The sequence below is a fragment of the Zonotrichia albicollis genome, chromosome 8 (genome assembly GCF_047830755.1).
Source record: "Zonotrichia albicollis isolate bZonAlb1 chromosome 8, bZonAlb1.hap1, whole genome shotgun sequence".
NCBI lineage: Eukaryota > Metazoa > Chordata > Aves > Passeriformes > Passerellidae > Zonotrichia > Zonotrichia albicollis.
The window spans coordinates 16,054,378-16,081,946 of NC_133826.1; the positions used below are offsets into that span (position 1 = coordinate 16,054,378).

At 38.9% G+C, this 27,569-nt stretch overlaps 1 protein-coding gene across 2 annotated transcripts; it reads left to right on the forward strand.

The window, feature by feature from the left end:
• The first annotated feature begins 4,146 nt into the window (after positions 1–4,146).
• On the forward strand, positions 4,147–27,231 carry ZNF326 (zinc finger protein 326). 2 transcript variants are annotated; one of them, XM_074546084.1, is made up of 13 exons: positions 4,147–4,309; positions 4,803–4,877; positions 10,673–10,799; positions 12,845–13,250; positions 15,872–16,070; positions 17,784–17,818; positions 18,684–18,771; positions 21,001–21,115; positions 22,117–22,264; positions 22,597–22,696; positions 23,838–23,968; positions 24,872–24,967; positions 26,425–27,231. In XM_074546084.1, the coding sequence occupies exons 1-13, from the start codon at positions 4,294–4,296 to the stop codon at positions 26,584–26,586; spliced, it is 1,698 nt and encodes a 565-aa protein (XP_074402185.1). In that variant the 5' UTR covers positions 4,147–4,293; the 3' UTR covers positions 26,587–27,231. The 2 variants fall into 2 exon arrangements, with proteins under 2 accessions (XP_074402185.1, XP_074402186.1); XM_074546085.1 differs by lacking the exon at positions 4,803–4,877.
• The last annotated feature ends 338 nt before the right edge of the window (positions 27,232–27,569 follow it).

Here is a 27,569-nt window from a genome sequence, read left to right on the forward strand (position 1 = left end):
TCTAACATGGAAGCAAATGGGCTCATAATAAGCAACTGAAAGAAATGCTGCAGGGCATAAGTCGGCTGACTGAGAGGCAAAGAGCAATGACAGCTCCAGGTCTGTCCCTGCTCAGGGCACCTATGCAGCTCTGCCTCCCAGTGTGGTGGCTACAGGGCAAGAGCCGACCAGAGTCCCACACACCTCCTGCAGCACTTTTCTGTGTGCTTAGATAACAACTAGAGCTGGGTGTCAAGGAGTGCCAAGCAAAAGCAAGTTGTGAATATAAAGGGCAATAAGCATAATTGCTAATGTTTTTTGTATTTGCATTCAAGAAAAGTAAAGCACTTCACTAATAATTTGACAATTACTAGAAAGTTGTTCTGCAAAGATCCTTTCTCCTCTAGGGCTGTGTCATAATGAAGCTGATATTCTGTCTCTATTCCCATCTAACCAGTTGTTGGCAAGCATGCCAAAAACCAGCCCAAACCCTGAGATGGGTTTTGTTACCCTAAATTCAGTGTTCTACTGTTACCCAAGAGTTACAGCAATGACTGTCTCTGGCGAATACCCACTGCTGCTGGTGGGATCCTGAGGAGGCTCCAGCAGGGCCACCCAGCGTGTGAGCTCCAGCAGGTCTGTGTTATGGCACATTTGAGGCCTTCTAGTCCTTCCTCTAAAGGAGCTACATAAGGAAGTTTAAGTTTGGTTGATTTTTAATCTATATTCTAAGTGGTTTTTTTCCCCTGGAGGAAAGAAGAACATGATTAGTTTCTGCATATAGGATGTTTCCACTCCCTCCTGCTGATTTTTAGGGCATCTTATATGCTTGTGTTCTCAATATATGCATTCAGAGAGCATATCTGAGCTTTGGAAATCCATATTATGGCTCTGATTTATGCTGTTATGACAGACATAAGACTGAAATCAGTGTGGCTTTGGATGGTTACCATGGTTCTTCTGTGAATCTGGGATGGAAGGATCTGCTTCTATGTTAAATATCTAAAAAGATACAAATATCTATAATATCTAAAAAGAAACAAAGGGGATTAGATTTCACGTTCTAGAAAAAATCAATGTAATTTTCATGGTCCTGCCCTACTCTCCATCATCCTAAAATGTAAAGAAGGCTACTTCCTGAAAATGTCAAGTGTCAGTGGACATCCATGTTAAATATCTATATATACACGTATATACACACACACACACATACATATATATAGCCCGGCTGTGAACACTGCTTTAATGGTACAGGAGAGAAGTGCTATTGGAGAGATGTACTCCTGTAGGTTTAAACATTATGTTAGCCACACCTGCTCTAAACAGGGTTAATAGACATCTTCCATCAAAGGCCAGAAGAACCCTCTCTTTTCTTTTCAGTGAAATGTAAATCAACTCCACTGCAATTAAACTGTGTTAGTGTTAGGCCTCACAATTGTTGGTACCTGGTTGCTAACCACTTTTCGCAGCGATGGATAGTTATTTGACAGAATTTCTTCAGGTTTTAGACAAAGCTTTAAAAGGAAGGGCAGAGGAAAACACAGTACTTGGGAAGAGGAGGAGAGGGTGTGGGTAGTCACGGTACTGAACTGCAGAAGAACTGTATTTCACAGTAACCGTGCTGCCTGTTTGTTCTTGGAAAAAATCACTCATTGTTCGCTTATCCCTGCACTGCTCTGAAGAATTTACAAAAAACTGAGAAAACAAACCCAAGGAAACACTAGAACATGAATACAAGAGCAGAATGTAATTGTACAGGGAGATTCTACACTGAACTGAAACATTCATGTTTTGATCATTGAGAACAAATGAAGTACAATGCTGGTCTGTTCCCCTTCTCATCTTATGCCTCCATTTTGTTTTACTTTGCCTAGTTTAGATTTTTTTCCTTTTTGGAGTCCTGCAGGGAGAAAAGAAGGAGTCTTTGTTTTAAAAAGTCTGAAACCAACAGTGGCCCATTGATCATAATTAAGTCTAAAATAATACGCTTTTGCTGACCTGTTTGTATTGAATCCAAAAAATTGTATGTTGTACCTGCTGCAGTTTTGATCTGCCCCCAGATCCAGTTTCTTCTCCTTGAGCTTCTGGTTGTGGGACAGTAAGCCCAAATAAACCTTTGTGTTTTCAGGGCTGTATTTCCTCTTCTGTATGAAACCAAATTTTTCATAATCAGGTGTTCTCTTTGGCACATTTCTTTGACAGATGCCTGTCCCCATAACAACCATAACAACCATCTCTGTTGTCAGTAAGTTCTTCACACCATGAAAGGACACACAGGACAGCAGTAGTCTTCGCAGCAGCACTGGAGAATTGCATACAAATTTCAAGAAATCTTGACATGATGTGCATGGGCCCAGTTCAGAACCTCCTGAAGTCCATAGGAAACTGCTAATTTCAACGATCACTCATGTCTTCAGGGGCTGCTTCTGACTTTTTGAATTCAGATTTTTAACATAAACTATAGAGGCTTAACCCCATGCACTCTTTGAAGTCTAGTATACTCTAATGAGTAATTTTGCTGATGATTAGTCACATAATAGATGTGCTTTAGGAGAATAGTGGAGAGATTCACAAAAATATGTATTTGGGCATAATTTCCTACGAATGAGGAGTGTTAGATGCTGTGGACCTGCTTCTGCCAATTCTCAGTCTTGGTCTTTAGAGAGACCCCAAACAGGCATATGCAGGCAGCACGCATAGCCTGATCCTGCTCCTAAGGATGCGTGCATCGGGAAAAATCCTTCAAGGCTCTCCCAGCACTTGTCTGCCAAACTGCTCATGTGACTCACCAAGCCCACTGGCTTGGAGCTCGTTACCAGCTCGGATGCACGGGCACAGAACAGAGGGCACAGTCAATCCTCGGAGCCATGGCTCTGCCCGAGCACACGGTACCTCTGGCGGAGAGGCCGGGCTGAAGCCGCAGGCAGCGCTCCCTCAGCGGGGATGGCGGCGGTGCCGGCGCTCCCGGGTGCGGGCCCATCCGCTCGCCTCTGCTGCCCTCCAGAGCCTGGCCGGCGGAACTGTGCCCGTCCGCCCCGGATTGACCGGATCCCGCTCTGCATTCACCGCGGTGACTCAAATCGTGCGGGCCTGCAGTGGGGCTTTTGTCACTCTGCGGATGGCGAGAAACTGCTACGGCCGCCCAAGAGTGAAGGAAGCCCTGATTCCCCGGCAAGTCAAACCCCATGAGAGAGTGGCTTTGCTCGCTTATACAGCCTGAGAACTCACCCACAGCCTGTCCTCAGAGACATTTTCCCAGGTTTTATGTACCAGATCTGCTCATTACCATCTCATATGTTTTTTATTCTGCTTTTTTCTCCCCTCCCCCCTTTTTTTTGTTTCTTTCGTGGTTCTATAAAACTCTAAGGAGTGGCATATTCCTCATATGATCTTCACACAGGTCGTTGAGGATTTTTTGTATGATCGTGTGTCTGGATGAAGTCAGTTTCTTCAAATCTTTTGGCTGCATAAAGGAGCACAGTGTTACCTTACAACTAACCTCAAATGAAGTCCGTGTTTAACATCAGCCATTTTAAGTGTTACAGTGCAGCCTGTTACAGACACAAAATACTTTGGCTGGAGGCTGATGCATCACAGAGAGTCATTGAATCATAGAATGTTAAGGGGTTGGAAAGGATATAAAAGGTCATGTAGTCCCAACCCTCGACCCCCCCAAGAGCAGGAACACCTCACACTAGACAGTGTGACATAATCCAGGCAGTAAATAATTTCTTTGTTAGGTAAACTGGTGGTGTTAGGTCCATCAAAGGGGGCATCACAGAGGGCATTTCTTAAACAAACGGGTTTATTTCACAAAGCCGCTAGGTTTGCGTAACACAGCAGCGGCTCACACTGGGAACTGGCCGGGTCAATGGACAGGGCACTGCATCTGCAGGGGTGCCATCGAGGGCTCAGTCCCGCCAGGCTCTGCCTGACTTCAGCGGAGCGCACTCTGAACCCCTTCATCAGAGCTCGCTGGGCGGGTGTGTGAGGGTGATGGTGTGGATGTCTCGCCACTCCTCGTCCTGCAGCGACCTCAAGCAGGACAGGGCCCGCCGCCAGAACACAAAATGGCGGCTGCCAGGGCTCAAAATGGCCGCCGCGCAGCCTCCCTCGTGACCCGGAGCCAGGCCCCGTGCGCGGCGGGCCCGCCGGCCCAGTCACGTGACGCGCCGGCCGAGCCAATCGCCGCGCGCCGTGGCGGTGCGTGCAGCGCGCGGGTCCCGCCTCGCCTCGTTGTGGTGGAGGGCGCCATTGGGAGCCGCCGGAGCCGCCGCCACCTTCCCGCCAGCAGCGCCCGCCGCCGCCGCCGCCATGGACTACGGGGAAGGTGAGGGCGCTCCCCCGCTGCACGGGCAGGGCCCGGCCGCCGCAGCCGCCGCGGGGCCCAGCCGTGACTCAAAATGGCAGCGGCCGCTTTGTTACGCGCAGGACGGAGCCCCCCTCACCCACGTCCTCGTCCTCCTCCCCCGCCGCCACTGCCGGGCTGGGGGAGCTGCGGCGGCGGCCGGCGGCGGGAGGGCAGCGCGGGAGGAGGGCCCTCCCCGGGGGCGGTGCGGGCGGGCGGGCAGCGCGGGCGGGGGCGGCGCTCCGCGGGCAGCTCGGCGCCCTGGGGGCGCGGGGCGAGCGGGGGGCGAGGGGGCGGCGGCGGGCGGGGGGCGCGGGCAGAGCCGGGGGGAGCTCGGGGCGAGCTCTTTGAGGGGGTCGTGTCAGGAGCCTGGAGATCCGACAGGAGAGAGAGCCGCCTCTTGGTGCGGCTCCCTGTCTCTCCCCTCCAGCTCTTGCTAAGCACTAAGTCATTCTCACTGACCCATCCTCTCCAGCTGAAGACAGAGATTGGAGATTCCCAGATACCCCCATGCATTGTGGTGTGAACATGCCCAGTGGGTCAGTCTCAGGTATGAGCTATAAATACGTCTAACCTGTAAAAAGAGTTGGGGCTGAGCAATCAGTGTTAACAAAAACAAAAAAGGAAACGGGTTTTTTAAAGTGCGTGACATGGTTTAAGTGCTCATGTTGTTTCCTGGAGGAGTTGTAACTGTCTGGGAGTGAGACTTGATTTTCATCTTGGGCATGTCAACATGAACTGCACGTTCCAAATGAAAAAGTGTGAGATAAAGGAGTGGGGATGGGGGGGTGGGGTAGAAATGCAGACTTCTTAAGGTGATGCTTTTTTTTACATAAATCAGTATATTCTTACAGAGTATTATTTTTGTTGAAAAGAAAGGATATTTTCCTTTTTTACATAAACCAGAACCTGTAATTGCTTGGGTTTTATTTACTTTTTGCCCCATTAAGGTTTACTTTAACTAACAGTTTGGAAAGGAGTATAGAAAAAACACGTAAAGCCAAGACCAAAAGCTACCTCTTTTTTTTTTTTGCACTGTTAAAAATACTATGTAAAAAAAAAAGGAGTGCACATAGTTTGATAGAATGATTAAAGTTATGATTTCAGAAAAGACTCAAGAAATGTTTTGACATCTCTTGCCACCATGCAAGCAAGTGTTAAAATGATCTTAATATAAAGCTTTACTGATACTGTATCCAAGCCGAGTTTACAGATCCTGTCAAGTGCTTGCTGTTGCTTCTCTTGACACTCCTGCTGGCTGTTATTTCCATATAACACGTTGAATTACACATGCGTCTTTGATTGCAATATAATAATTTTGTTACACATTTCTCGAGTCTTAGCTTTTTTCTCCCCAATAATATTATTTTGTGTTTATCTTTTTGCATAGTAAAATTAATAAGTAGTGAATAAATAAATATATTGCCCCGTGTTTTCATCTTCTGTATTGAGTACTAATTAAATATGCACTTGATTTTTAGAATGAAAGGTTATTCTTAAGTGCTAGTTTAAGTATCTTATTGAAATATTCACTGTAACTACCAGAACTTGCTTTTCTGAGATCTGATTATACAAATATTAAAGTTAATCCAGGCTCATTGTAGGGGAACTAACTAATCAAATGTGTATTGTACAATTAGAGTGTTCCTTTCATGTACCTCTGTAATAATAGTTTTCATTGTGTTAATTAAGCTTTGTGTTATTTGTAATTATTACAAAAGTTTAATTATGATGTATGCAGCTTGAAACTTTTTACCATGACTGTTTATACGCTGTATGTACATGAGCAAGGCATGCATATAAATTGCTTTACCCAGGTTCTACACAGGGGACTGAAGGCTGTTTTGTGGGGCTCAGAAGTCAGGCAGCACAGGGTGGATGTTGGGAATTCTCATCTTGCCTAGATTTCATTTGAGCTCTTGGCAGGATTCTTCCTGTTGGAAACTTTCAGCCAGTAGGAAGCACTTTCAGTTGTATGTCTCATGACTCCTGTAATTGCACCATTGTCCCTTCCTGATGGCTCAGTTTGAGCCCAGAGTTGACAGGTCCTTTGGAATAAATTTTTAGTGTTGTTAGCACAAATATCATTAAATATTCATGTTAATATTTTAGTTACTGGAGCTGTTGTCCTTTTAGTCTGGAAGGGGGAATGGCCTAATGACAAAGTTGTGATGCTAACAACATACACATGGTGTTATGAAAATGTAATGTGCCTGGAAAAATTACTGCTTCCTATTGCACAACAGACCCTTAAGCTTCTGGTTGTCAACATTTAGCTTTTTTAATTTATCATTTATTTTGCAAGGTCTTTCTCATTTTCTTAGCCTTTTATCTGCTTCACGTGGAGCACACTGTTTAAAATGATTCCTTGTCTTTATGCTGTGAATATGATTTCAATGTTTTCTGCTCTAAAGCTTTTTTTTTTAAAATTGAGTTCTTTGTACCAAGAGGTTCTGAGTCTTCCCTACTGTTGGTTTACTTTGTAATTCTTTTCCTTTGGAAAATTTGATTTTTCTTTACTGGCTATTGAGATTTATTTTGCAGCTGTTTTAAAAGCTCTCTCCACCAAATACGGCTTCTTTTTTTTTTTCTTAATTAATCTGAAGAAATACATATACGTTAACATTTTAATTTTTAAATTAAACTTGTGTTTTAGTATACCATTCTTCTATACATTTAGAGTTAATATATTATTTTCACCTTTGACATAGCTCTTCTCCCCTCTTTTCAATACAAGTTCAATACAATCTAGAAGTTTAAAACCAGATAGTTCTTTGCAAGTTCTTCTATTTCCCTACTTAGGTTCAATGGCTCATTGATCCACAGGGTATTTACGCAAGAAGCTGCAGATGCCAAAACCTGATTTATTCTGTTAATAAATTCTTTGTTTCAGATGCTTTGATAATACCTTAATCTCTGAGGCTCACTCTCTGTTTTTAAGCTTTAAGAGCAAATATGGACCACTGCTTTTAATTTCTTTTTAATTCTGTGGTTTTCATAGATACACAGATAAAATTTTTCTTCAAAGGTTTCTTTGATAAGCAGTTACTATTTAAACTTAAATGAACTACTACTCTTTTGAATTTTTGGTTTGAGACACTAGGATGCAATTCCTGGTGTTTTTTCTCTGGTGCTTAAATACATGTTCTCTCAGCATGTGAAACAATTTCACATTTAGTCTGCACAGACAGGCAACTTCTCTATATCTCTACTGGTGGTGACAGTGATTATCATCAGTTACTACACTAAGGTCCTTTCTGTTTTCATTTATCTGAATGAATATTTACTGTTGTCTTGTATGTTTCCCCCTTTTAGGATAAAGCCTGTCTGAAGAACATACTTTGAGAGGGAAGTTTAATACCTGAAGAAGTACTGTACTTGTTAAGTTGAATGCAGTTTCTTTGTCATGCTCTGGGCATGAAGTAGAAAATGTAGGAATCTTTGGTGAAGTTTGCAGCTGGTGACTGAAGCAGGAGGGCAGTGGTTGGAATGCTAGGTTAACTGATCAGCAGTGTGGAGCAGTTATTGATATAGTTGGAAGGAGATCATAAGGTCACCTTCAGTAGATCAGGCCAAAAGTGTCTATCCTACCTCACCAGTGTCCTGTAAGTCTCTCTCTGTTTGGAGGCAGGGAACAAATTGTACAAATACTCCTCTGGTATATTTATGTGCCTTCCCTGGTTTGCAGCTTGAGGACTTTCCCAGGCATAGTCTGTGTTTGACATGCTGTGAATTTCTTGTCAGTTGATTTATCCCATTTCTGTCTTAAATCCCTGTTAATCATTAGTAACTTACTGCTTGTAACTGGGTTCTGGGACTTGTATGTCTGTTTTGTGAAAAGTAACTTGGGTCCTTCTTTAGATTGTTACCTGTAAATTTCATTTGCTCCCTCCAGTTTCTTGTAGTAAATCATTCAAGTGATGAAATCATCATCCCTCTTCATGTCTTTGTACCTTTTGTATCCTGTGTTAACCATTTTCAAATGTGAGTCTGTTATAATGTAGGTAAAGGCAGGGCAGTGAGTCTGGAAAGGAATGAATGAATTGTTCACTGTCAGGGGGGAGATGGTGGTGGTGTCCTGAAGGCAGGGGTCTGAGGGTTTGAGCATTTAGGGTTGGCATAGCTCTATAGCAAGACTGCTGATATTATATAACATGAACTGAGTGAGGAGTGTTAAACAAGTGTGGAAGTCAGAAGTTATCCTGTGACTGTAAATTGTATTTTAGTGTTTGCTTTCATGCTAAAAATTTTAGACTAAAATACATATTTAAAAATGATGCTTTTTAAACCATTTTTGGGAAGAGTTCTTTACATATGGAAGTTTTTGTGTTTTTCCAGTACTGAACTGCTGGCATATGCATAACATTGGTCCCTACTTCCTGTGCTGTAGTAGAATTGCATTGCAGTGGCAGGGATCGTGATAGAGTGTTGTGTTCTTCCTTGTTGGATGACTTGATTCAGTTCTCAACTCTTAGCCTCACTGATTTTTGTGCCATCTTAGGGCCTGTAGATAATAGGGAGCCAGTGAAACTAAGGTAAATTATTGGGTGCTTTCAGGTCAGGTATATCAGTTTTCAGAATGTCAGTGTCTTTTGATTGATTTGAAGTTGTCCTGTATTAAAAAACTTAACAACCTGGATCTGAGATTAAATTATCCCATGGTCAATTTTAATTTCTGTGCAACTGAGTTTACTTTCTTGACTATCTTCTCTTCTTGCTGTTCTGCATCTTTATGTATACAGTCTTGAGGATAATGTATTGGATTAGGTGGCAGATTATTCAGAAGCACCAGAGAGGAGCATTAGATGTTTTTATTAGAAGCCTCATCAGTTTCTTTTTGCAGTAACTCTTTGCAATTTAAGTTGATGATGGGTGGTGCTACATGATTAGTATTTTGAAATGGTTTTTTTGTGCTTTGGTTTTTGAATCTTTCTTGTATGTTCAGAATATGAAAAGATAGAGTGCGACTTCTATGTTAGAAGTTTTTTTTTCTTTTCCCAGAAGTATTATCTTTAATTTTTTTAGAAAGTATCTGTGATCATTAGAATAAAAATCAGCAGTAGGTCTTTGTGTGTTGGAGTCTCTGTTCAGGCATGCTAAGAATATCTGTGTAAAAGTGATACAGTCATCTTAATATAATTTGCAGAATTTTCATTGTTGACAGATACAAGAAAGTAAATGACAGTGACTTGGTGCTAACAAGAACTAGGTACAAATGGGATATAATATATATATATATATTTTCAGCACTGCAGTTATTTTCATGAGATGAATGCACAGAGAATTACTGTATTTCTTTAAATAGGACAACTTCTTATGACTTCAGGGGAGCTAATTGTCCTGGAAAAGTCAGTGGTTTACATGTGGAGATACTGAAATGTATAAAATACTCTCTCTTGTCAGATTAAACAGCTACTTAGTTTTATTTTTATCCTTCCTGTGTTCATTGTGTATTCCTTCTCTGTGTTACTTTTTCTGTGAATCTTGACTTGCCAGGTTTTCTTGGTATTACCCAAACCTTGGTGTTGGGAAGCAGTTTTGGTCTCCAGAATGCCACTGAGGTGCAGATTGTGTACATTACAGGAAGACAGTGGATCATAATTGTTATGCAAATCTGCAGCATTGTTTTAGTGCTTTGAATTTGAGTGATTATTTGCCCAGAATTTTTACATAGACCTTCCAGTGCTGGGGAGGAAGTTGGTTCTTTTGCCAGATTTCATTGCAGGATACTGAGATGAAGATGTCATGAGGTGACATCAGTTTGTGAAATGCCAGCACCCTAGCGCAGTTAGCGAGCTGCTGCAGCTCAGTGCTGATTTGGGTGGATTTTTGTTTGGCTAGATGTCAGGAAGTTCTTTTGTTCGACTCTAGCCTATATCCAGAGCCTGCACTGCAGCATGACAGCTTGTAACCTTGACCCAGAGTCTCTCAATGAGAGTGAAGGTTTCTTGGAGCATTGGATACAGAGAGCCTCTGAGCTCTTTGTATTATGAAAGGGTTGGAAGTGGTCATAATTCTCTGCAACTTCAGACATATTCTACATCAGGTATCTTCATTTAATTGGCTTAATTTATGACGATTCCAGCTGATGGAACAATAATCCTGAGTTACTTACTATTGGAAAAAATGAGGAACTTTATTCCAGTCAAGAGGTGCTCAGATGATGACAAAGACATGTGGCTTCTCTAATCACAGTGTCAAAATTGGTTTGCAACTGTCAATTCTGTATTTTGTTTGTAAGCACCGTGGCAATGATTAAACCTCTTACTTAAGAATTTAAACTAGATGACTTAATAAGAATTCTCACTTGCTTTCTTGATAAACATTTTTCTGCTCTTTTTTTAGACATGGACCGGGATTATGGGCATGGAGGCTATGGTGGCCCACGATCCATGGACTCTTACCTTAACCAATCCTATGGGATGGAGAGTCATGGAGGTGGAGGCGGAGGAGGTGGTGGTGGTGGTAACAGGTAAAATAATCCTTCAGTTGTCCCAAGAATCGATCCAATCCAATTGAAGTTTAAATCATTCTTCTAACTTAAGTGTTCCTGAGGCATGTTGTTATGATTTTGTATGAACACTTTCATTCTAAGTCTTCATGTTTGATAAATACTGGCAAATACTAAACTGTAAGTGCTAGATCTTGTAATAATCAGCATTTTTGTGGAAAAGTTTGACAGCGGAACAGTGCGTCTGAAAGAAAATAGCATAAGTTTTTTTTCAGTATTGTCTAGCAATTTGCAGCTGATTGGCCTGACACACCATTTCTGACATTCCAGACTAGACCCAATTGGTTTAGTGTCTTAGACTGAATCTATCAACATTCCGTTTTCAAGGAACATTTAGGGTATGTGTTCTTTGGTTTAAATGTGCAGTGCTCAAGTGGTCTTGGTATTGAATCTGAAAGTCATGTCCAGATTATTTCATTGGAAGGTACTGATTACACTTGAAACTGTGTGCATGTTCTGTGCTGCTTTGTAAGATGGAATAGTCTAAAACTAAAAATTCTCATGCAGTGGTCTGAAAGTTGTGTATTTAATGCTAGGGTACCATTTGCTCTTTCAGATGAAAACAATAGGGAGCAGCTGATTTGATTTAGGTCTTAAAATTGCATTCAAAGAAGCATGCTTTTCAGAGTAGTGATTCTATCTTGGAGGAGATAAAATGCGAAGAAAACTTAGATAATCTGATGGTTTTCTTGTGTGCATCCTTGAATTTTTGTCTGGCTGTTGCCAGATCATTGTGTGGTTCCTGTCTGTAGTCACTGTGGTGCCACTGGGGAAGGACACTACTAAAGAGGGAGGCTGCAGAAGTGTTGTGTCTTGCTGCTCGGTTCTTTAAAGCATTTTAGTTAAGTATGACTTGTTTAATAATGACTGTTAATATTGATTTACAAGTCTGAGCAGAGATTGAGGAGTGAGCCGTACCTACCATATAGTAATCTGCATTTGATGGAGGTTGAATGACTTCTTGGACACCAAAATGTCGCTTGCTATGCCACCTGATGTTATGCATGGACTTTTTCTAGCGTCATTTTCTGTGTATCCCTGAGTCTTCTGAGATGAACAGATTTTAAAATGAAGGCATTCAGTTTGCTGTAGATACAGTTAGTAAGTTGAGTCTCTTGTAGGTTGTATTGTATCAGTTAGGGGATTGTCTTTCCCACCTGCTCAATCACCCTGTTATAACCCTGCAGGGACACTAATGTGTTTCTCTTCCAAGCAGTTACAGATATTGATTTCTAGCCTGACACTGCCCATGTCCCAGGCAAAGCAAACTCTTGATAAATAGCTGAAGATTGTAGCTCCTTGTTGCTTTACTCTGAAATTCCAAGGACTCTTTGTGTGTCCGCTGTGCATGCGTTGGGGAAACTTTCAGAATCTTGAGTTGCTAGACCTAATGGTCTGCAAGTGAAAGCTGGATACACTGAAGACCATGAACTTCTTTGAGTGTGAGACTGAATTTTACAGGGAAAAAAAATTCAGAAAGAAAAGATGTGAACAGAAGAGCATATGTATTTTTCCTTTAAAATGAGAACTGTGGGGTACTTGGAACTCACAACTGTACCACTAAAAAAGCCAAAACATTTTTTTTTTCTTGATTCAGAGCTAAGCTGCCTCTTAACTGCTGTTTAACTGTTGGACTGTGAGGGTATGATTTTGAAGAAAGGGGAGTTTGACTAGACTTTGAATGTCTGCAGGTGATTATTTTTGTGAGACTAGGGCTGGGCTCCAATAATGTTTTAGTAAATAAATGTTGCTGAAAATTTAAGTAAACAAAGTTCAGGTATACTGAACTTCAGAATTGTTTGTAGCAAAATGGCTCAGATAGCTTTCTGTCTGGTCATAGTGTGAATTGCCCAGCCCTAATCAAGATTAATCAATAACACAACTGTACAGATCAGTATAGTAATAAATTGATTTTAGTTGATAAATGTCAACTGCTAACTTGTCTTTTGAAATGTATAACATTAGTAAGCTTACTTTTTTTTCTCCTCACTGTGCAACTTTTCCAGGTTTGGACCTTATGAGTCTTACGACTCCGGGTCTTCTCTGGGTGGGCGAGATCTGTACAGATCTGGCTATGGTTATAATGAACCCGAACAAAGCCGCTTCGGAGGTAGTTATGGTGGTCGATTTGACAACTCCTACCGGAATAGCCTTGACTCTTTCGGAGGTAGAAACCAGGGCGGGTCTAGCTGGGAAGCACCTTACTCCCGTTCAAAATTGAGGCCTGGGTTTATGGAGGACAGAGGAAGAGAGAGTTACTCTTCCTACAGCAGTTTTTCTTCACCCCATATGAAGCCTGCACCTGTAGGCTCTCGGGGGAGAGGAACGCCTGCTTATCCTGAAAGTGGATTTGGAAGCAGAAACTATGATGCTTTTGGAGGACCATCAACAGGCAGAGGCCGAGGCCGAGGAGTAAGTACAGAATCTTTTCAGATTCTTTTCACTAGACACTCTTTTAAACCCTTTCAAGACCACTGCTTTAAAATGAATGCACTGTTCAGTACAGTGTGGGGGTTTTGTCCAAGCAAACGATCATGGTTGACAATGTTGTTTATCCCTTTGAAGCTGTCTTCAAGTAGAACCCAGTCCCTCTTTCTGCTGAAAGTATTGAGTAATAGACTAGTTGATAAGGTTGGTTAAATCTCTCCTTTTGTTTGAAAGGTGAAGATAAAAGTAGTAGGTTTGGTCTAAAAGGGATTAAAAGGACTTTCATTTTTCCTTGTCAACACTAGCATCTCTGCTGCTGGTGGGGAAATTTTTGAATATTGTGAAAGTTGAATTCAAAGTCTTTTGAAGTTTTGAGTAGGTTAAAGGTGCAATGTATAAGCAAAAAATAAAACCCAGGTTGTGAACGCTAGAGCAGTTTTTGGTTCATGTAAAGGAAAAAGTTGAGCTAATTCTGTAATATGTTGAGTATGGTTTATCAAACATCAAGTCTTCTTTTAAACTTAATTCTTACTCTGACTTGTTTACTGGAAGGGTGATGGGGAGGAAATGGCAAAGGTGAGTGGTTAGCAGTTACAGTGATTCTTTCTCAGAATTGAAGCATGGTTAAAGGGGCATCATCAACTTGAAATCAGGTCCTTTTGCAGAACTGAAATTAATTTCTACATAGTGTGCCTAGTCCTCTTATTTGTATTCGTTTTGAAGACTTAAATTCTAAGTGCCTCTCAGCGGATTCCTTTCCAGTATGGGATGTAAAAAGTATATGTCCTAGAAACAGCATGATTAATTGTCTGCAAAAGAGTGATCAGCTTGAGGGAGTAATGCTCAATGTTAAGTGACCTAGGGGAAAGAATAAAAAAACCCCAAACCTGACAGAAATACTAACTTTGAGTTGATGGTGTCCCTTTGTCTTGGTTTTATAATCCCAATTTCAATTTTTTTCTTAAGCACAAAATATTCAGTGAACACCTTCCTGCCTGTGCCTCTAGGTGTAACTTACCTTTTAAAATTCCTGAGCGTGCTGTGTTTCTTTGGGAAGTGATTCTTTAAGTTTAAACTATACAGCTTGAAGTGTAGAGGAAATTTATTTTTTAGTGGGTCTTTTATATGCTTAACATGTGTGGTGGTTTTGTTCCAGAAAGTCTACTTTGCAGCATTCTTGAGAATTGTAGTTGCCATATTCAACTTTTAGCTCAGATTTGCACATGGCTGTTTGCTAGCATGTAGCGTGGTATGAGAAAAAGATTCTAATCTTCATTTCTCTGCTTGTGAAGCTGAAAATGTTATATTCTTAAGCCTTTATGCTATTCTTTCAGAACTCCTTTAGATCCGAAAGCTTTGTGCAGAGTTACAACTGAGTTCTTTTTTCATTTGCTTTTGAAATTTATCCTTTTAGTCTTTTCTGTAATAAAGGAGAATGTAAAGGCTAGACTACTTACCAGATGTAAAATGCATTGCACCTTTAATAGGTAGATTGTCTGTTAAAAAAAAACCCGAACTTGAAATTATCCAGTGTGTACTTCATGTCAAATTTGTGTCTGATGTAAATGTACCTGCTAGGCAGTCTATAGCTGTCAGCTAAATAAATTAACATGGAGATCTTGTGCATGGACTTCTGACTAAAGAAAGTGCCTGTTTTGGTACATTCTGTCTGTCATTTAAAATTTGCTTTAAAAAAGTCATGCTTTTCTCAAAGGTTTTGAATTTATTTTTATGTTCTTTTGACAGTGTAATACTAATTCTCTTCTCATGGAAAGAGATATATTTCTGCTTATCCAAGTCACTCATCCAGTCTGTGGGCTCTCTTCTGCCCTTTATTAATCAAGTAATTAAGTTAATATTAAGAAGTATGTTTGCACTTTTGAAAATATTACAGCTACTTAAATTCCCCTCTTCAGATTACTCATTTATTCTGTGTCTTCAGAGTGGTAACTTTCATATACAAGTATCCACCAATGACTGTACGTAATTTTAGAAGTGTTGGAAAGGTTTAGTCTTTCAATAGAATTTTCATTCCTATTGCTGCATTGTTTTTGTATCACTCTCTCCAGGCCCAACTTAAAAATTCTGCTTTTTATTGAATTGGAAAATACTGGAAAGATAGATAAAAGAAAGAATGGGCTTCCTTGAATTAATCAGTATTCCACAGTGGGCAACTTTCTTCACTCAGTTTTCAGATCACTACTATATCATTTTGCTAAAGATGCAAACAAGGAAACTTTTTTGTAAAAGCTATTTTTTTAAATTTTTTTTTATTATTATTTTGAGCCAGATGGAATTCATTATCTAGAGAATCTGAAGAGAGGAGCCAAGATGTTAGGCTGAGATATGACAGATATGTTCATTGCCTGGACAATGGTTCTGAATAAGCAGAAACACAGTTTATACATAAGTATTAGTTCTACTGGACAAACACCCACAAAGCCATTGCACAAACGAACATCAGACCAGGAACTTAAGTTTCCTCCTACGTTTTGCTCTAGAACACAGATTTTAGTTAAGGTCACAGTCATACTGTACCAAGTAGCTGTTTTGTTGACATTACTTTCATATACTAATACTTTTCTCTTGATTTCACAAATTTTCAGCATATGGGAGACTTTGGCGGAATGCACAGACCTGGAATTGTCGTTGACTATCATAATAAACCCAGTCCTGCAGCAGTTGCTGCAAGAGGAATAAAAAGAAAAATGATACCACAGCCATATAACAAACCTGGTGGGACATTTATCAAGAAACCCAAAATGACAAAGCCTGTTTTGAAGCTGAGCCAGAAAAAGTCACCTAGTAAGTAGCAAGTGTCAAAATTTTTAAGTTAAAATGAGTGATTTTTTTATTCATTAGAAATTATTTAGTTTAAATATTCAGAAAGAGGACTGTATGTGCTGTTTTGTAATTCTTTGTTTTCTACCTTTCAAATAGTCCACAGTGGATTTTAGGAATTTACTTATCTGACTTTCCTACTGCAAAGATACTTTGCTAAATGATTCTGAATATTTTGATGTGCTCAGATATGTACCATTGAAGGCTATCACATTGAGACTTTATGATACTTCCTGGAGGCAAATTTTCACCACTAAAAATAATGTCAGAGCTCAGGTTGTCTGAAGAGACAATGCCTGACAAATACTAAAATGTGCTCTTGCATGAGCCTGGGCCCTGCTGTCCACATTCTTTGGATATAAAAAGCAGCTCATCAGCTGCTGTGCAGTTAAAGATACAAGGCGTGGGTGAAGAGAAGAGGGAAACTGCATAAATGGCAAAAACTGTTACATAATAATTTATGAGAGGCAGAAAGAGATTGCTCCCACTTGTAAATGAAATGCTGTAATGACAAGAAGAATTGTAAATGAGATAGATAAACATAATACAAACTGCAAATTGTATTAGTGATGCTTGGTTTCTTTAGCTTCCATAAAGATATTCTACAACTCTAATATTAAAATTTTGTATTGCAGTCAAAGTTGGAGAAAAAAGCCACTAGTGAGGTTTGAAAAAAGTACTTGCTTTGAGTGAATGTAAACTCAAGTATTGTATCTTGTGAAGTGTGTACCGCAGTCAGATTTTAGTTTTTATGCTTGTGATTTCCTTGTAATTTTGATGTGCAGTGTTTTATGTAGTTTGGCTTTAAATGACCCATGAAAATAGTTTAAAGTTGGTGTAGCTCATAGCTTGCAAGGCAAATGCACAGACTTGGCAGAGACTTTGAGGCATAAATTCTGGTTTTGATTTAATTATTCTGGTTACATTATTGTGTATTACATAACTGTTCCCTTAACTGTAATGTCAAGAGTACTGTACCAATTTCAGGAACTGGCTGTATAGAACACACTCCTCTGCCTTTTGTACAGGGAGCTTTATTGGTGGTCTCATCAGCCTTGTTGTTATGAAAAGGGTCTCTAAAATTCGAGTTCTTTCAGTACTTTCGTAGATTCTCCTTTCTAAGCTACATTCAGGCATAATGCTTCTAATTTATTATTTCATCCCCTTCATTGATTTCCACAATCCAAAGACCAATACATAATATTTGGGTCACTTTAGGAGGTGGGATATATGTAGTGCCTGCAAGAATGCAGCCTGTCCTTGGCTCTGAGATTAGGGGGAAGAAAATGTTGAGTAGTTTAACACAGTTTCTGAAACTTGAACTGAAAGACCTAAGCAGTATCATGTAGTTGAAAACTAAAAAGTGGGTAACAACTAACAGAAACTTTGATGCAGTTGGTATCTATTGTATGAATAAAAATATATCTCAAAATACTATTGTCCTTTCAACCTTGAAATTCTTGTTTTGGAATTAGATACAGGTGATTGCTTCTAAAAGTGTTTAGTTTGTATTTCTAAGGGTAGCTGATTTTACATTATTATTAAACTATGATAAATTGTAAATGTAGACAATCTTCCCTGCATAACAAACTGATTTTTTTTCCTAAATATCTTATTGTCTTAAAATGAATTGTCAGTGACAGCACTTTTGCATTGTTTCTCATTTTATGTTAATAGACACGAAGACATCTTACCAGGATTCCACTGTAGAGGTAAAGATTCCCAGAACTGGAAAATGTTTTGATTCTTTGAGAAGTTTGCATAGCATACCTGAAGACACACAATTCTTAAACTAGAGTTACCAAATTGAACATTAAACTAGATAAGTTTTTCTGAACATGATTTTGGGATTTTTATCTAAAGCTGCCTTATTTTGCTGGCAGTTGATTTTGAGTGAAAGATGTAGCTTGTGCAGATAGCCTGGAAAGTGAATTTTAAGGTGTATTGGTAGACCCTACCTGTTCATGTAATGCACAAGAGCAATATGAACACTTCTCATATTGCCACAGGTAGACAGCTTGAGCTCATGCAGCTCTGACCTGCTTGGGTGGGTACAAGGGAGATCACTAAACAGAAGTGAGGAGGAATGGCTAAGTCATAAGACACATCAAGGAGAGAGGGTAAATGAAAAATAATCAGTGTTAAAAGGTATTCTCTGGTAGGATGGGAAGATTGGTCCCTTCCTTCAGACAGATCAGTTGCAGCACTATGTGAGAATGTTAGTAGTAAGCTAAGCATGTGTCTATATATATCCTGGTTTAATAGTGCAGGACTGGAATGGCATTTCCCTTCTTTTTGAGTGAGGGTATTAACACCTTCTCAACTAAGTAAAAGTCTGGATTGGAAGTCAAAATACTTACATAGGAAACTATTTTGATTGTGAAGATAGTTTAGTAAGGCATTATGGAGGAATGCAGAGCTAGAAATGTTTGTACATGGATTTCTACAAGATTATTCACTTTCTTTTGTTGTCATATTTAAAAAATAGCAAGTAACAGATAATTGGAAATAATGTAAATTACACTGCCTTTCTGGATTTAGAATGGGTTTTTTAATTTATGGATTTGACTTTATTAGGAAATTGAAGTTGATACCAGTGGTGCAGTTGTTATATATGAAGACTTCACAAGAGATGCTTATGATCTTGGTTATCAGACTTTTGGAGGTAAGTCAGTTTGCTTTGTCAGGTAAGGTGTTGTAGGTATTCTGTTTATGAGACTTTGAGAGATTACATTTTGTAAGCCTGTATTTATGACCTTTAGTAGTTATTTGGTAGCATGGCTGCCTGGTTTTTGTTTAAAGAGTTTAAAAATTTAGACTGTGGAAATATGGTAGTTTGTAATACCCATCTATAACTTGTTTGGTTTTTTCATGCTTACTGTGTCTCTGCTCTCTGATCATTTTATTATGTTGCTGTTTGCCTTTGTTTTTATTTTTGTGGAAAAAAAAGTGGTTTTCTTTACCTGCTACCATTCCATTGCATTGAATGTTGTTCATCCCACTGGTTCCTCACCCATATCCTATTATTTATCCCATTAGCTGATCAACCTCACCCTTAAACCCTAGGTGAGTCACTTTTAATCAAGTGGATTCAGTTATGTTGGAGAGCTGCTATCAGGAATGCGGGGTCTGTTTCATGTACAGTTTTAATGAAACAGGTTTATTATTAGTTTACAAAAGTCAGTTCAAGTGTGTATGAACTGTAGTGATTCCAGACACATAGAAAAAGAAATCCAGTGATAAGGCTGAAATTGCATTTAGTCCCCCTTTCCTTGTATGCTGCCCTATTGCATATGGGATAGTCTCATTTGAGGGCAAGGAGGGCTGGAAGTTTGCAGCCAAATGAGTGTTTCTTTTCTTGAAATAATAGTAAATATTTTGAGTTTATTTTTAAATTGTCTGAGTTTCTTTTTGTTTTAAAAGTTTGCATAAATGCACTGAAGGAAAGAGGGAGTTTTGAGTTTATATATAAATTCAGGTCTCTATTCCCCAGCTTCTCACAGGACAGGCACTTCAGTTTGAGCTTGAGAGTCAAAATAGAGGCCATTTCACAGCACAGAATATCATACCAGATGGTTATTACAGCAGTTAAACAAGTGGTCCTTTGAATATTTCTAGGGTTAGTGGTAATGCACTAAATGAAATTTAAATCCTGAGATCAGTATGGGAATTTCTTCTATGGGTAGGTAGGTGGTTTTTTGTTTTCAATTTGATTTTTTAATAGTCTCATGGACAGGAGTTTTTCTCCTCTCTGGATGACAGTAAATTTTGAAACTCTTTGCTACAAAATGGTAGACCTTGGGATAATCAGGAGCTGTTAGTCTAGAAGATTTTTTTAGTATTCAGTGACACTTGATCCACACAATGTTTTGCCATCTTGGTGTTTGTGCGTGATGCTGTTGTACGTTCCTTTCTGTTGCTGTTTGGATGGAGGTAGATGTCCTGGAGGCTGACCTCTCTTCAAAGGTTGATCTGTAAAAGAAAATGAAGTGGTCCTCTTCTTTTTGGTCTAAAACTACCCACTGGATAATATTGTAATTGTTTCTCTTTGTCCAAAGACTACTAAAGCAGACATAGGAAAGACAAACATAAGTGCACTTATGCAAAAATTGAATGTCTGTAGAAGTCTTAAATGTTGTAGAATAAATTCTGTTCATTTACTCATTGACACTTTTACTTACATGCTAGGTAGTAATTTAATCAAGTTCTTCCCTGAAGGTCTGCTTGGGTTCTTTGTTGTTTGGTGAATGTGTCTGTCTTTGTCTCTCCTCGTCCCCACCTCCATTAACTGGTTTATTTCTTTGGCTGAAAATCTTCAGGATATTTTTCTGTGAACACAAGTGAAGTTTAGTGGGTAAAAATAATAAAGTTGTGGAATATTGGGTACCATATCTTGAAGCAACACTGTCTTGTCTCATTTATGAGAATATTTGCTTTCACTTTTGAGAACTGCCTTCTCAGTAGAAGAGACAGCCTTTAGGTAGTTTCCTTTTTTGTAAGGGGACTGTAGCAGTGGTGCTCTAAAAATATGGGAGAGTTTTAAACCATGTGTTTTTCTCTGTGTCTTTCCAGTTAACTTTTTCTGGTCACATACTTGAAGAGGCCTTTAATAGCTAGGCACAGCAGGGAAGGAGTTACTTTAACTGAGAATTTCTTATATGATTGTAAACTAGAGTGTAAAACCTTAGCTGCAAAGTTGAAAGCAGGTGTTTAAATTGGTGGTCTCTAGAGGAGGACAAGGAAGCAAAACTTTCAGAACATTTAAGAAAGCCATCAAACCATTTTGTTACAGGGACTTTCTCTGCATTTTGAAGTGTTTGTGGAGGAGATAGGTACTTCGGCTGTTGTTTATTTGTTTTGAATTTGGTTTTTAATCCTTCAATTGTATGTTAAGATGGCAAAGGAGAAGTTAAAAGTGAGGAAGAAGAAAAGCGGCGGATTGAGGCCAGAAGAGAGAAGCAAAGGCGCAGAAGAGAAAAAAACAGTGAAAAATATGGTGATGGATACAGGTTTGTTTCTGTGATGTGTACAGTATTTTTCTTGCCCTTAATGCCTCTCTAAGAACATGTTTTTTTCCTTTGGACTGAGATTAGGAAAATAAAATGCAAGAAAGAAATGATGGAAAAAACCCATCTCCTTCCACACCCCTCAACTGCTCCCACTCCTCAGCAAAAGCAAAAAGCTAACCCAAATAAAGAAAAAACCTCCAGCCAAAACCTGGCACCCAAATTCAGTGGCTTAGCCTGGGTGTTTCACTGGACCACTGTTGTATCAGCAAATCCAAAATTTACTAACCCCTTTTCCCCTACAAGTGCATCAGTGCACTCTTCAGAAGCAGATTAGAATGGTACTGCTTTTGAAGTATATGTTCATGCTGACTTAAAAAGCTGTTAGAAATTGGTTTTATATCAGTTTTATATATATGTGTGTGTGTGTGTATCTCTGGTCAGCTGTTTTGTAGCAAAAATAAGTGCATAGGTTTGTAACTTTCTTAGTCTTGCCCAGTGGCTGCACCTTACAAAACTGTTCAATGTCAGTGCAGTATATGATCCTAGCTAGTGATTAGTGACTGTTCCTCATTGTACTGAGGAGTTTATATTTAAAGATTATATAGCTTACTGTAGGGAAAATGAGCTTTAAATGAATTCTTCTAATTACAATTAGGAATTCATGGCCTGGCTGGACTATGATTCTGTGCCTATGAGACATACTGCAAAAGATGAACTCACAGAATCATATGGCTTTTAAATCCCTGGCTTGTGATTTCAGCAGTTTTTGTCTCCTGAATAGATAATTTGTTACTCTGACACTGGCCTAATTTATATTTGATTCATGTGGCACTTACCCTTTGTAAAGGAAAAACTCTAGTGGTTTTTTGTTTTAAATTTATTTCTTTTTCAGTTAGGCTGCTTCAAAGAACACTTTTCCTGTTCCCTTTCTCATTGGGTTTGTCAAGTGTCGTTGTTTTGAAGAGTTTTAATAGTAGTATTTAATATATTTCTCTTGATAGAATGGCATTTACTTGCTCATTTTGCAAGTTTCGAACGTTTGAAGAAAAAGAAATTGAGTCACATCTGGAGAGTGCAGCTCACCAGGAGACGTTGGATCACATCCAGAAGCAAACAAAATTTGACAAAGTAGTGATGGAATTTCTTCATGTAAGACAGCTAGTTTTGATCTGTATAATACTTCTACGTAAGAATATAGTTACAATTTACCATTTATTTTCAAAATACACTTTACTTACCATTAATCATTTTGTAGATGACTTTAGGTGCAGCACATACTACTGCAAGTTCAAGCAAATGAAGCAATTCCAAAGTCTCCAAAGTACTGTTACTTTTACAGTTGAAAGTAGTTGAAAGTAGTTACTTAAGAAGTAATAGCAATTATTTACTCTTTGTTGTAAAGAATTTTCAATATCTGGGTTAATATTGGAATGCAAAACAATTGTACATCACAGGTATTTACAATTTTTTTCCCTTTGTAGGAGTGTATGGTGAATAAATTCAAGAAGACAGCAATGCGTAAGCAACAGACAAGTAACCAAACAGAGAATTCCCAAGCTGCTGAAAAAGATATAATGGAAGGTGAGTAATTTGGAGCTCTCCTGGTCTGTTACTCCTTTCATTCTTCTTTGAATTTGATAAAATTCATCAAACCAGTTAGTTTTCACATCTTTTCTGTACCTGGTTGAGATTCCTTGCTCTGTTTCTGATCCCATGGGGAATGTAAGCCCAGCAGGAGATGGCAGTCCTTGTTTGTTGGGTATCCAGGTAGCCTTGTCAGAAGGTGAGAACATCCTGCTGGGTACCTGACAAAAAATTCTGTGGGCTCTGCCACAGTCTTGTTCAGTATAAGGCATGAGGAGTGACAGCAGGTGGATGCAGTAGATAGAGTGTAATAAAGCAATAAGGTGACAGTGTCAAATACAAGGATTTGGAGAAGTGCAAATGGGAGAGTTGCTGTTTTTTGATTACCCAAGATGCATCTTGGCCTTTAATATTTTTTTCCCCTTGGCTGTCTTACAGGCAGTTTTCTGGAGCAATTAATGTGTCCCTGCCTTGCTGTGCCATATCCTCCCCTTCTTTGCTTGAGGGATTTCAGAATATGGGCTACAACCAAATGAGACATCTTTATTTTAGCAATAACTATTGCAGTATTACCTAACTTGAACTTAAATACTAAAAACTACTTAAAAATACAGGCAACATTTTATCAATCCCAAATTCTTTTGTACTTTCCTTAAGTACTGGAATGCCTTTTTTCCTTTGTGATGAGAATGTTCTATTACCAAGCTAATACTTAAAATTACAGGAGGAGTTGGATTCATGTGCCTCTTCCTGATGGTGAGGGAGGGCAAGGAAGTAAATTAGATTTTATAAGGGGTAAAGTAAGTGCAGTTACTTCAGTCAAGCTTTGTTTCCTGTATCAAAATGTGTATTTTTAAGGATATTGGCTATTGTTGATGGAAAAATCAATGCTATTTTTGTGCTTTGCCTGGGTCTCATATGTAGTCTGTGAAGAGGTGGAGTGTTGAAGTGAAAAACTTCCTCTTCCAGTATTGCCCTCAGAGAGCCTAATTTAGGTGAATATTCCTCAGTGGTTTAGTTTGACGTGTTTAACAACCAAGAGCTCTTAAATTTTTGGGTAAAAAACAAACAGGCTACTTTTCCAGTTACCTGAAGTAACATATTTTGTGTTAATGATTTGTTGCATCTTCTTTGACAGGGGTTACAGCTGATGACCATATGATGAAAGTTGAGACTGTTCACTGCAGTGCTTGCAGTGTCTATGTTCCTGCATTGCACAGTTCTGTTCAGCAACACTTAAAATCTCCTGATCACACAAAAGGAAAACAAGTAAGATATGATATATTATTATTAAGAAAAATAGGTGAAAAGTGTTACAGCTCTTGGTGTAAGTAATTTCTAAGTTCTTGTTGATGTGGCTTGTTCTCTAGAAAGCTGTAATGTCCTTAATGCACTTTGTAAGTTTAACACCTCAGCAAGTAGCCAGCACTTAAGCACCCCAGCTAATGAAATATTGGTGTGCTTAATAGCTGCCAGTAGAAAATCATGAGAAAGTTACTAGAAATGACTTCTTCATTTGATGAGGATTTGCTTTACAGAGTTTAAGTATTGGAAACATTTTGTTACTCAGATTGAAAAGCAAAACACATGAGTTTCTAGCAAGATAGACATACTGTCTCTTTTCTTGGCCATGGTCTTTTTAATTTGAAGACAGCTGAGAGCAGTTTAGAATTAGCAGTTGTGTTGTATTTGTCCCTGTTAAAATTTATAGTGATAAACTTTATAGGGCTGGTAGAAGGGTTGAAAGAGTAGCATGAGCATGATAGTAAGCAAGATTGCCAAAGTTACGGGTTTTTTTAATATGAGCTTCTCTGATTGTGGGATATTGTGGAATGTTTTGAATTGGAAGGGACCATGAAAATGAGCAGGATCACCTTCAACAATATGTTAGACTGTGATGGAGAAGCCTGGATGTTGTCTGTAGATGAGAACAGATAACAGGTTGTAGTCCCTTATATAAGCAAGATCCATCTTTTAATCAAGCTAAAGTAACAAGATGTAAACACAATTAAACCTAATTGGTTGGTTAGTTTGGGCTTATGTACTAAGAGCAAGCAGTTCACACTGTAGTATGTTCATTATTTTATGTACAGAAACTGACCATGAATTCAAGTTCATGTGGCAGTTGTTATAGGAATGTGATAATTATTCACTGTCAAATTTGTTTCCTAGGCCTACAGAGAACAAATAAAAAGGGAGAGTGTTCTTACTGCCACCAGCATCTTGAATAATCCTATTGTCAAGGCACGATATGAGCTGTATGTGAAGGTATGATGCAAATGAAAAGAAAATAATTGTTTGCCATTTTCTCCATGTTGTTAGAGTTTAATCTCTGTCTTATAGATAGCTCACAGATTTAATATATTTTAATGTATTTTGCCAGTCAAAAATCATTGTCTCAGATAAATTATTTTGCAACAAAAATAACCACCTCCAGATTCACCAACTTTTGGTTGTCATTTAAAGCTTGTATCTAGGCAATTTTTAATTGGATTCTCTAATAAAAAAAAACCAAAACAAACTTCAGGCAAACATCAGCAGTGTCTTTATATGTAATGTTAACTGCAGAGCACAAAACATAATCTATTTCCATCTTCACATTTAGAAGCAAAAGCTCCAGCATGTGGGTTTGTACTGAAATATAGTGTGCACACTACTAAGCTGCTTTTTATTCTTCAAAATTTTTAGGGTTCATGACAAAAACAAAAGCTTGCAACAGTAGTTGATAAGATGAGAGAATTTAAAAGGCATGGAAGCCTATGTTGTAGATATGTGGCCTGAGAAACAGGTGAATTCATTTTAGCAAAATGGAAAGTTTTTTTCTGCTGGGTCACTTACTTAGCTAAGTGACTGTGTAGTACTGTTGTACTGTTATTAGCTATTTCTGGATTACCTTTAATTGGTTTCTGACTCTGCCTGTGGCATAACAGTAAGACTCCTGCAGACAAAGCAATACTGTCTTTTGGAAATATGGCAAGGTAATGAGCTAGTGTCCAAGTTAATTGTGATTTAAAATGTCAAATTAGTTGTGTCCTGAAAAATTATGTATGGATGGGTGTGTGAATCAGTCTCAGACAACTGTTGTGGATCTGTTAAGGGAAGGTTGCAGATGGCCAGAGAGCAGAGCCTGGAGTATCTGCTGGTGTTTCCAGCCACCTCTTCCCAGTTCCTTATGCCTGGTGTGCCTTGTCCAGTACAGCCCCCTAGCGAGAGACCGGCAAAAGGGAGAATAGAAATTTGCCATTCATCAGTTCAAAAACTGAGGAGAGAAAAATTTGCAAGATTGTCTTCACAAGGAGACCATGATGTTTTCACAGTGCCTACCACTGGTGATTTCTGTAGTGGACTGAACTTAATACACTTTCAGCAGGACCTGCTCAAGGAGATGTGTCTGGCTCCTGATTGTGCAAATATTTCATCCTTATTCAAATGTAGAATTAACTGAAACTGAAGTAGTTCAGTTAGCATACTTGGCTTTTTCACAGTGCCATTTCCACTTTCATTAAAAGAGTTTCTTGGGATCCCAGTTTCCTGTGTGCATAAAGATGTGGTGTTGCTAGTTTTAAATCCAATGTGTTTTGATTTTCTTGCTAAAAATCCACAATTATTAAAATAAAGCAATGTAGCATTTCTTAGTGGCTGCCCCTTTCATTCACTGAAATGATGAGTATGATTTTATATTTAAAATAAATATCAAAGTGTTTGTTTTCAATCTTCTCCTTCAGGGTGAAAATCCTTTTGAAATTAATGATCAGGCTCAGGAGCAGCAAACGGAAGAAGAAGAAAAAGCTGATGAGCCAGCTGAGGGTGAGGAAGAGGAGGAAGAAGAGGAGGAAGAAACTGAAGAACAAACTGACTTCACTTTAGACCACACTGAAGATAACTAACTGCAAGAAAATGAAAATAAATTAGTGGGGGCAAACCAGCTTTTTATTTCTGCTCTAAAGTGGCTCTTTTTAATAGTCTCAAATGGATCTGAAGGTTCCCCACGATATGCATGCATTCCATTCCATGGAGAACTTGTTTATATAATTCCTCTGTGTTTCTGATTTTGTTAAAATGAAATTAAGACTATTTTAGTTGAGCTTTTTATAGAAAACTGACTGTTAAAGCTGATCAAAACATTGTGTTGTATATTTTTTTAAGCATCCTATTTTTTTGGTGTGTGTACTGAAAGTTGGATATGATAACTTCTGGTCTAATCAGTTGAAAAGGAGGACGGGTCTGTGGGGTAAATATTTTAAAAGCTTTATGGTGTAAGCTTATAAATATTTACTTCATAGTACAAGATGAGTAACTTCAAAAATTGTGCTGTTGAGTGTGGCTGTTTGGAGGACTGCATTGCACTCTGTATAATAGAGTATGTGTTTATAATATGCCTTGTAGCTTTTTGTGATAAGATGTACCAGTTTGTAGCAATAAAATACATAAGAAGTATTACTGTTTTAAATGTCTGTAGTTTAAGTATTTCAAAAATTTCCCCATGCTGACTACTAAACTGGTTTCAAATTAAATCTTGATTGATACTATCATTGAAGTTTGTAGTTGCATCTTAAGTGACTCATTTATTGCTGAGTTTTTATATATTTAGAGTCCACCTGCCAGGACAGGTAAGTACTTGGGCCTGGGGAAAGTGTGCTTTCTGTGTGTTTACATGTGGTGTACTCTTCTCTATCTTAGGAATTAACAGCATGAGCTGTATAACTTTTTAGGGTCTTGAGTGGAATCAGTAGAGGAGGTTTGGTGCCTCTTATCTGAGTAGTGAAATGGTATGGAATGTTTCAGGTGGTGATTCACATTATACAGGAGTGGCAGAGTTTTTGACTTGCATGATGATACTAATGCTTTTTTTATTTCTGCTGGAAACATC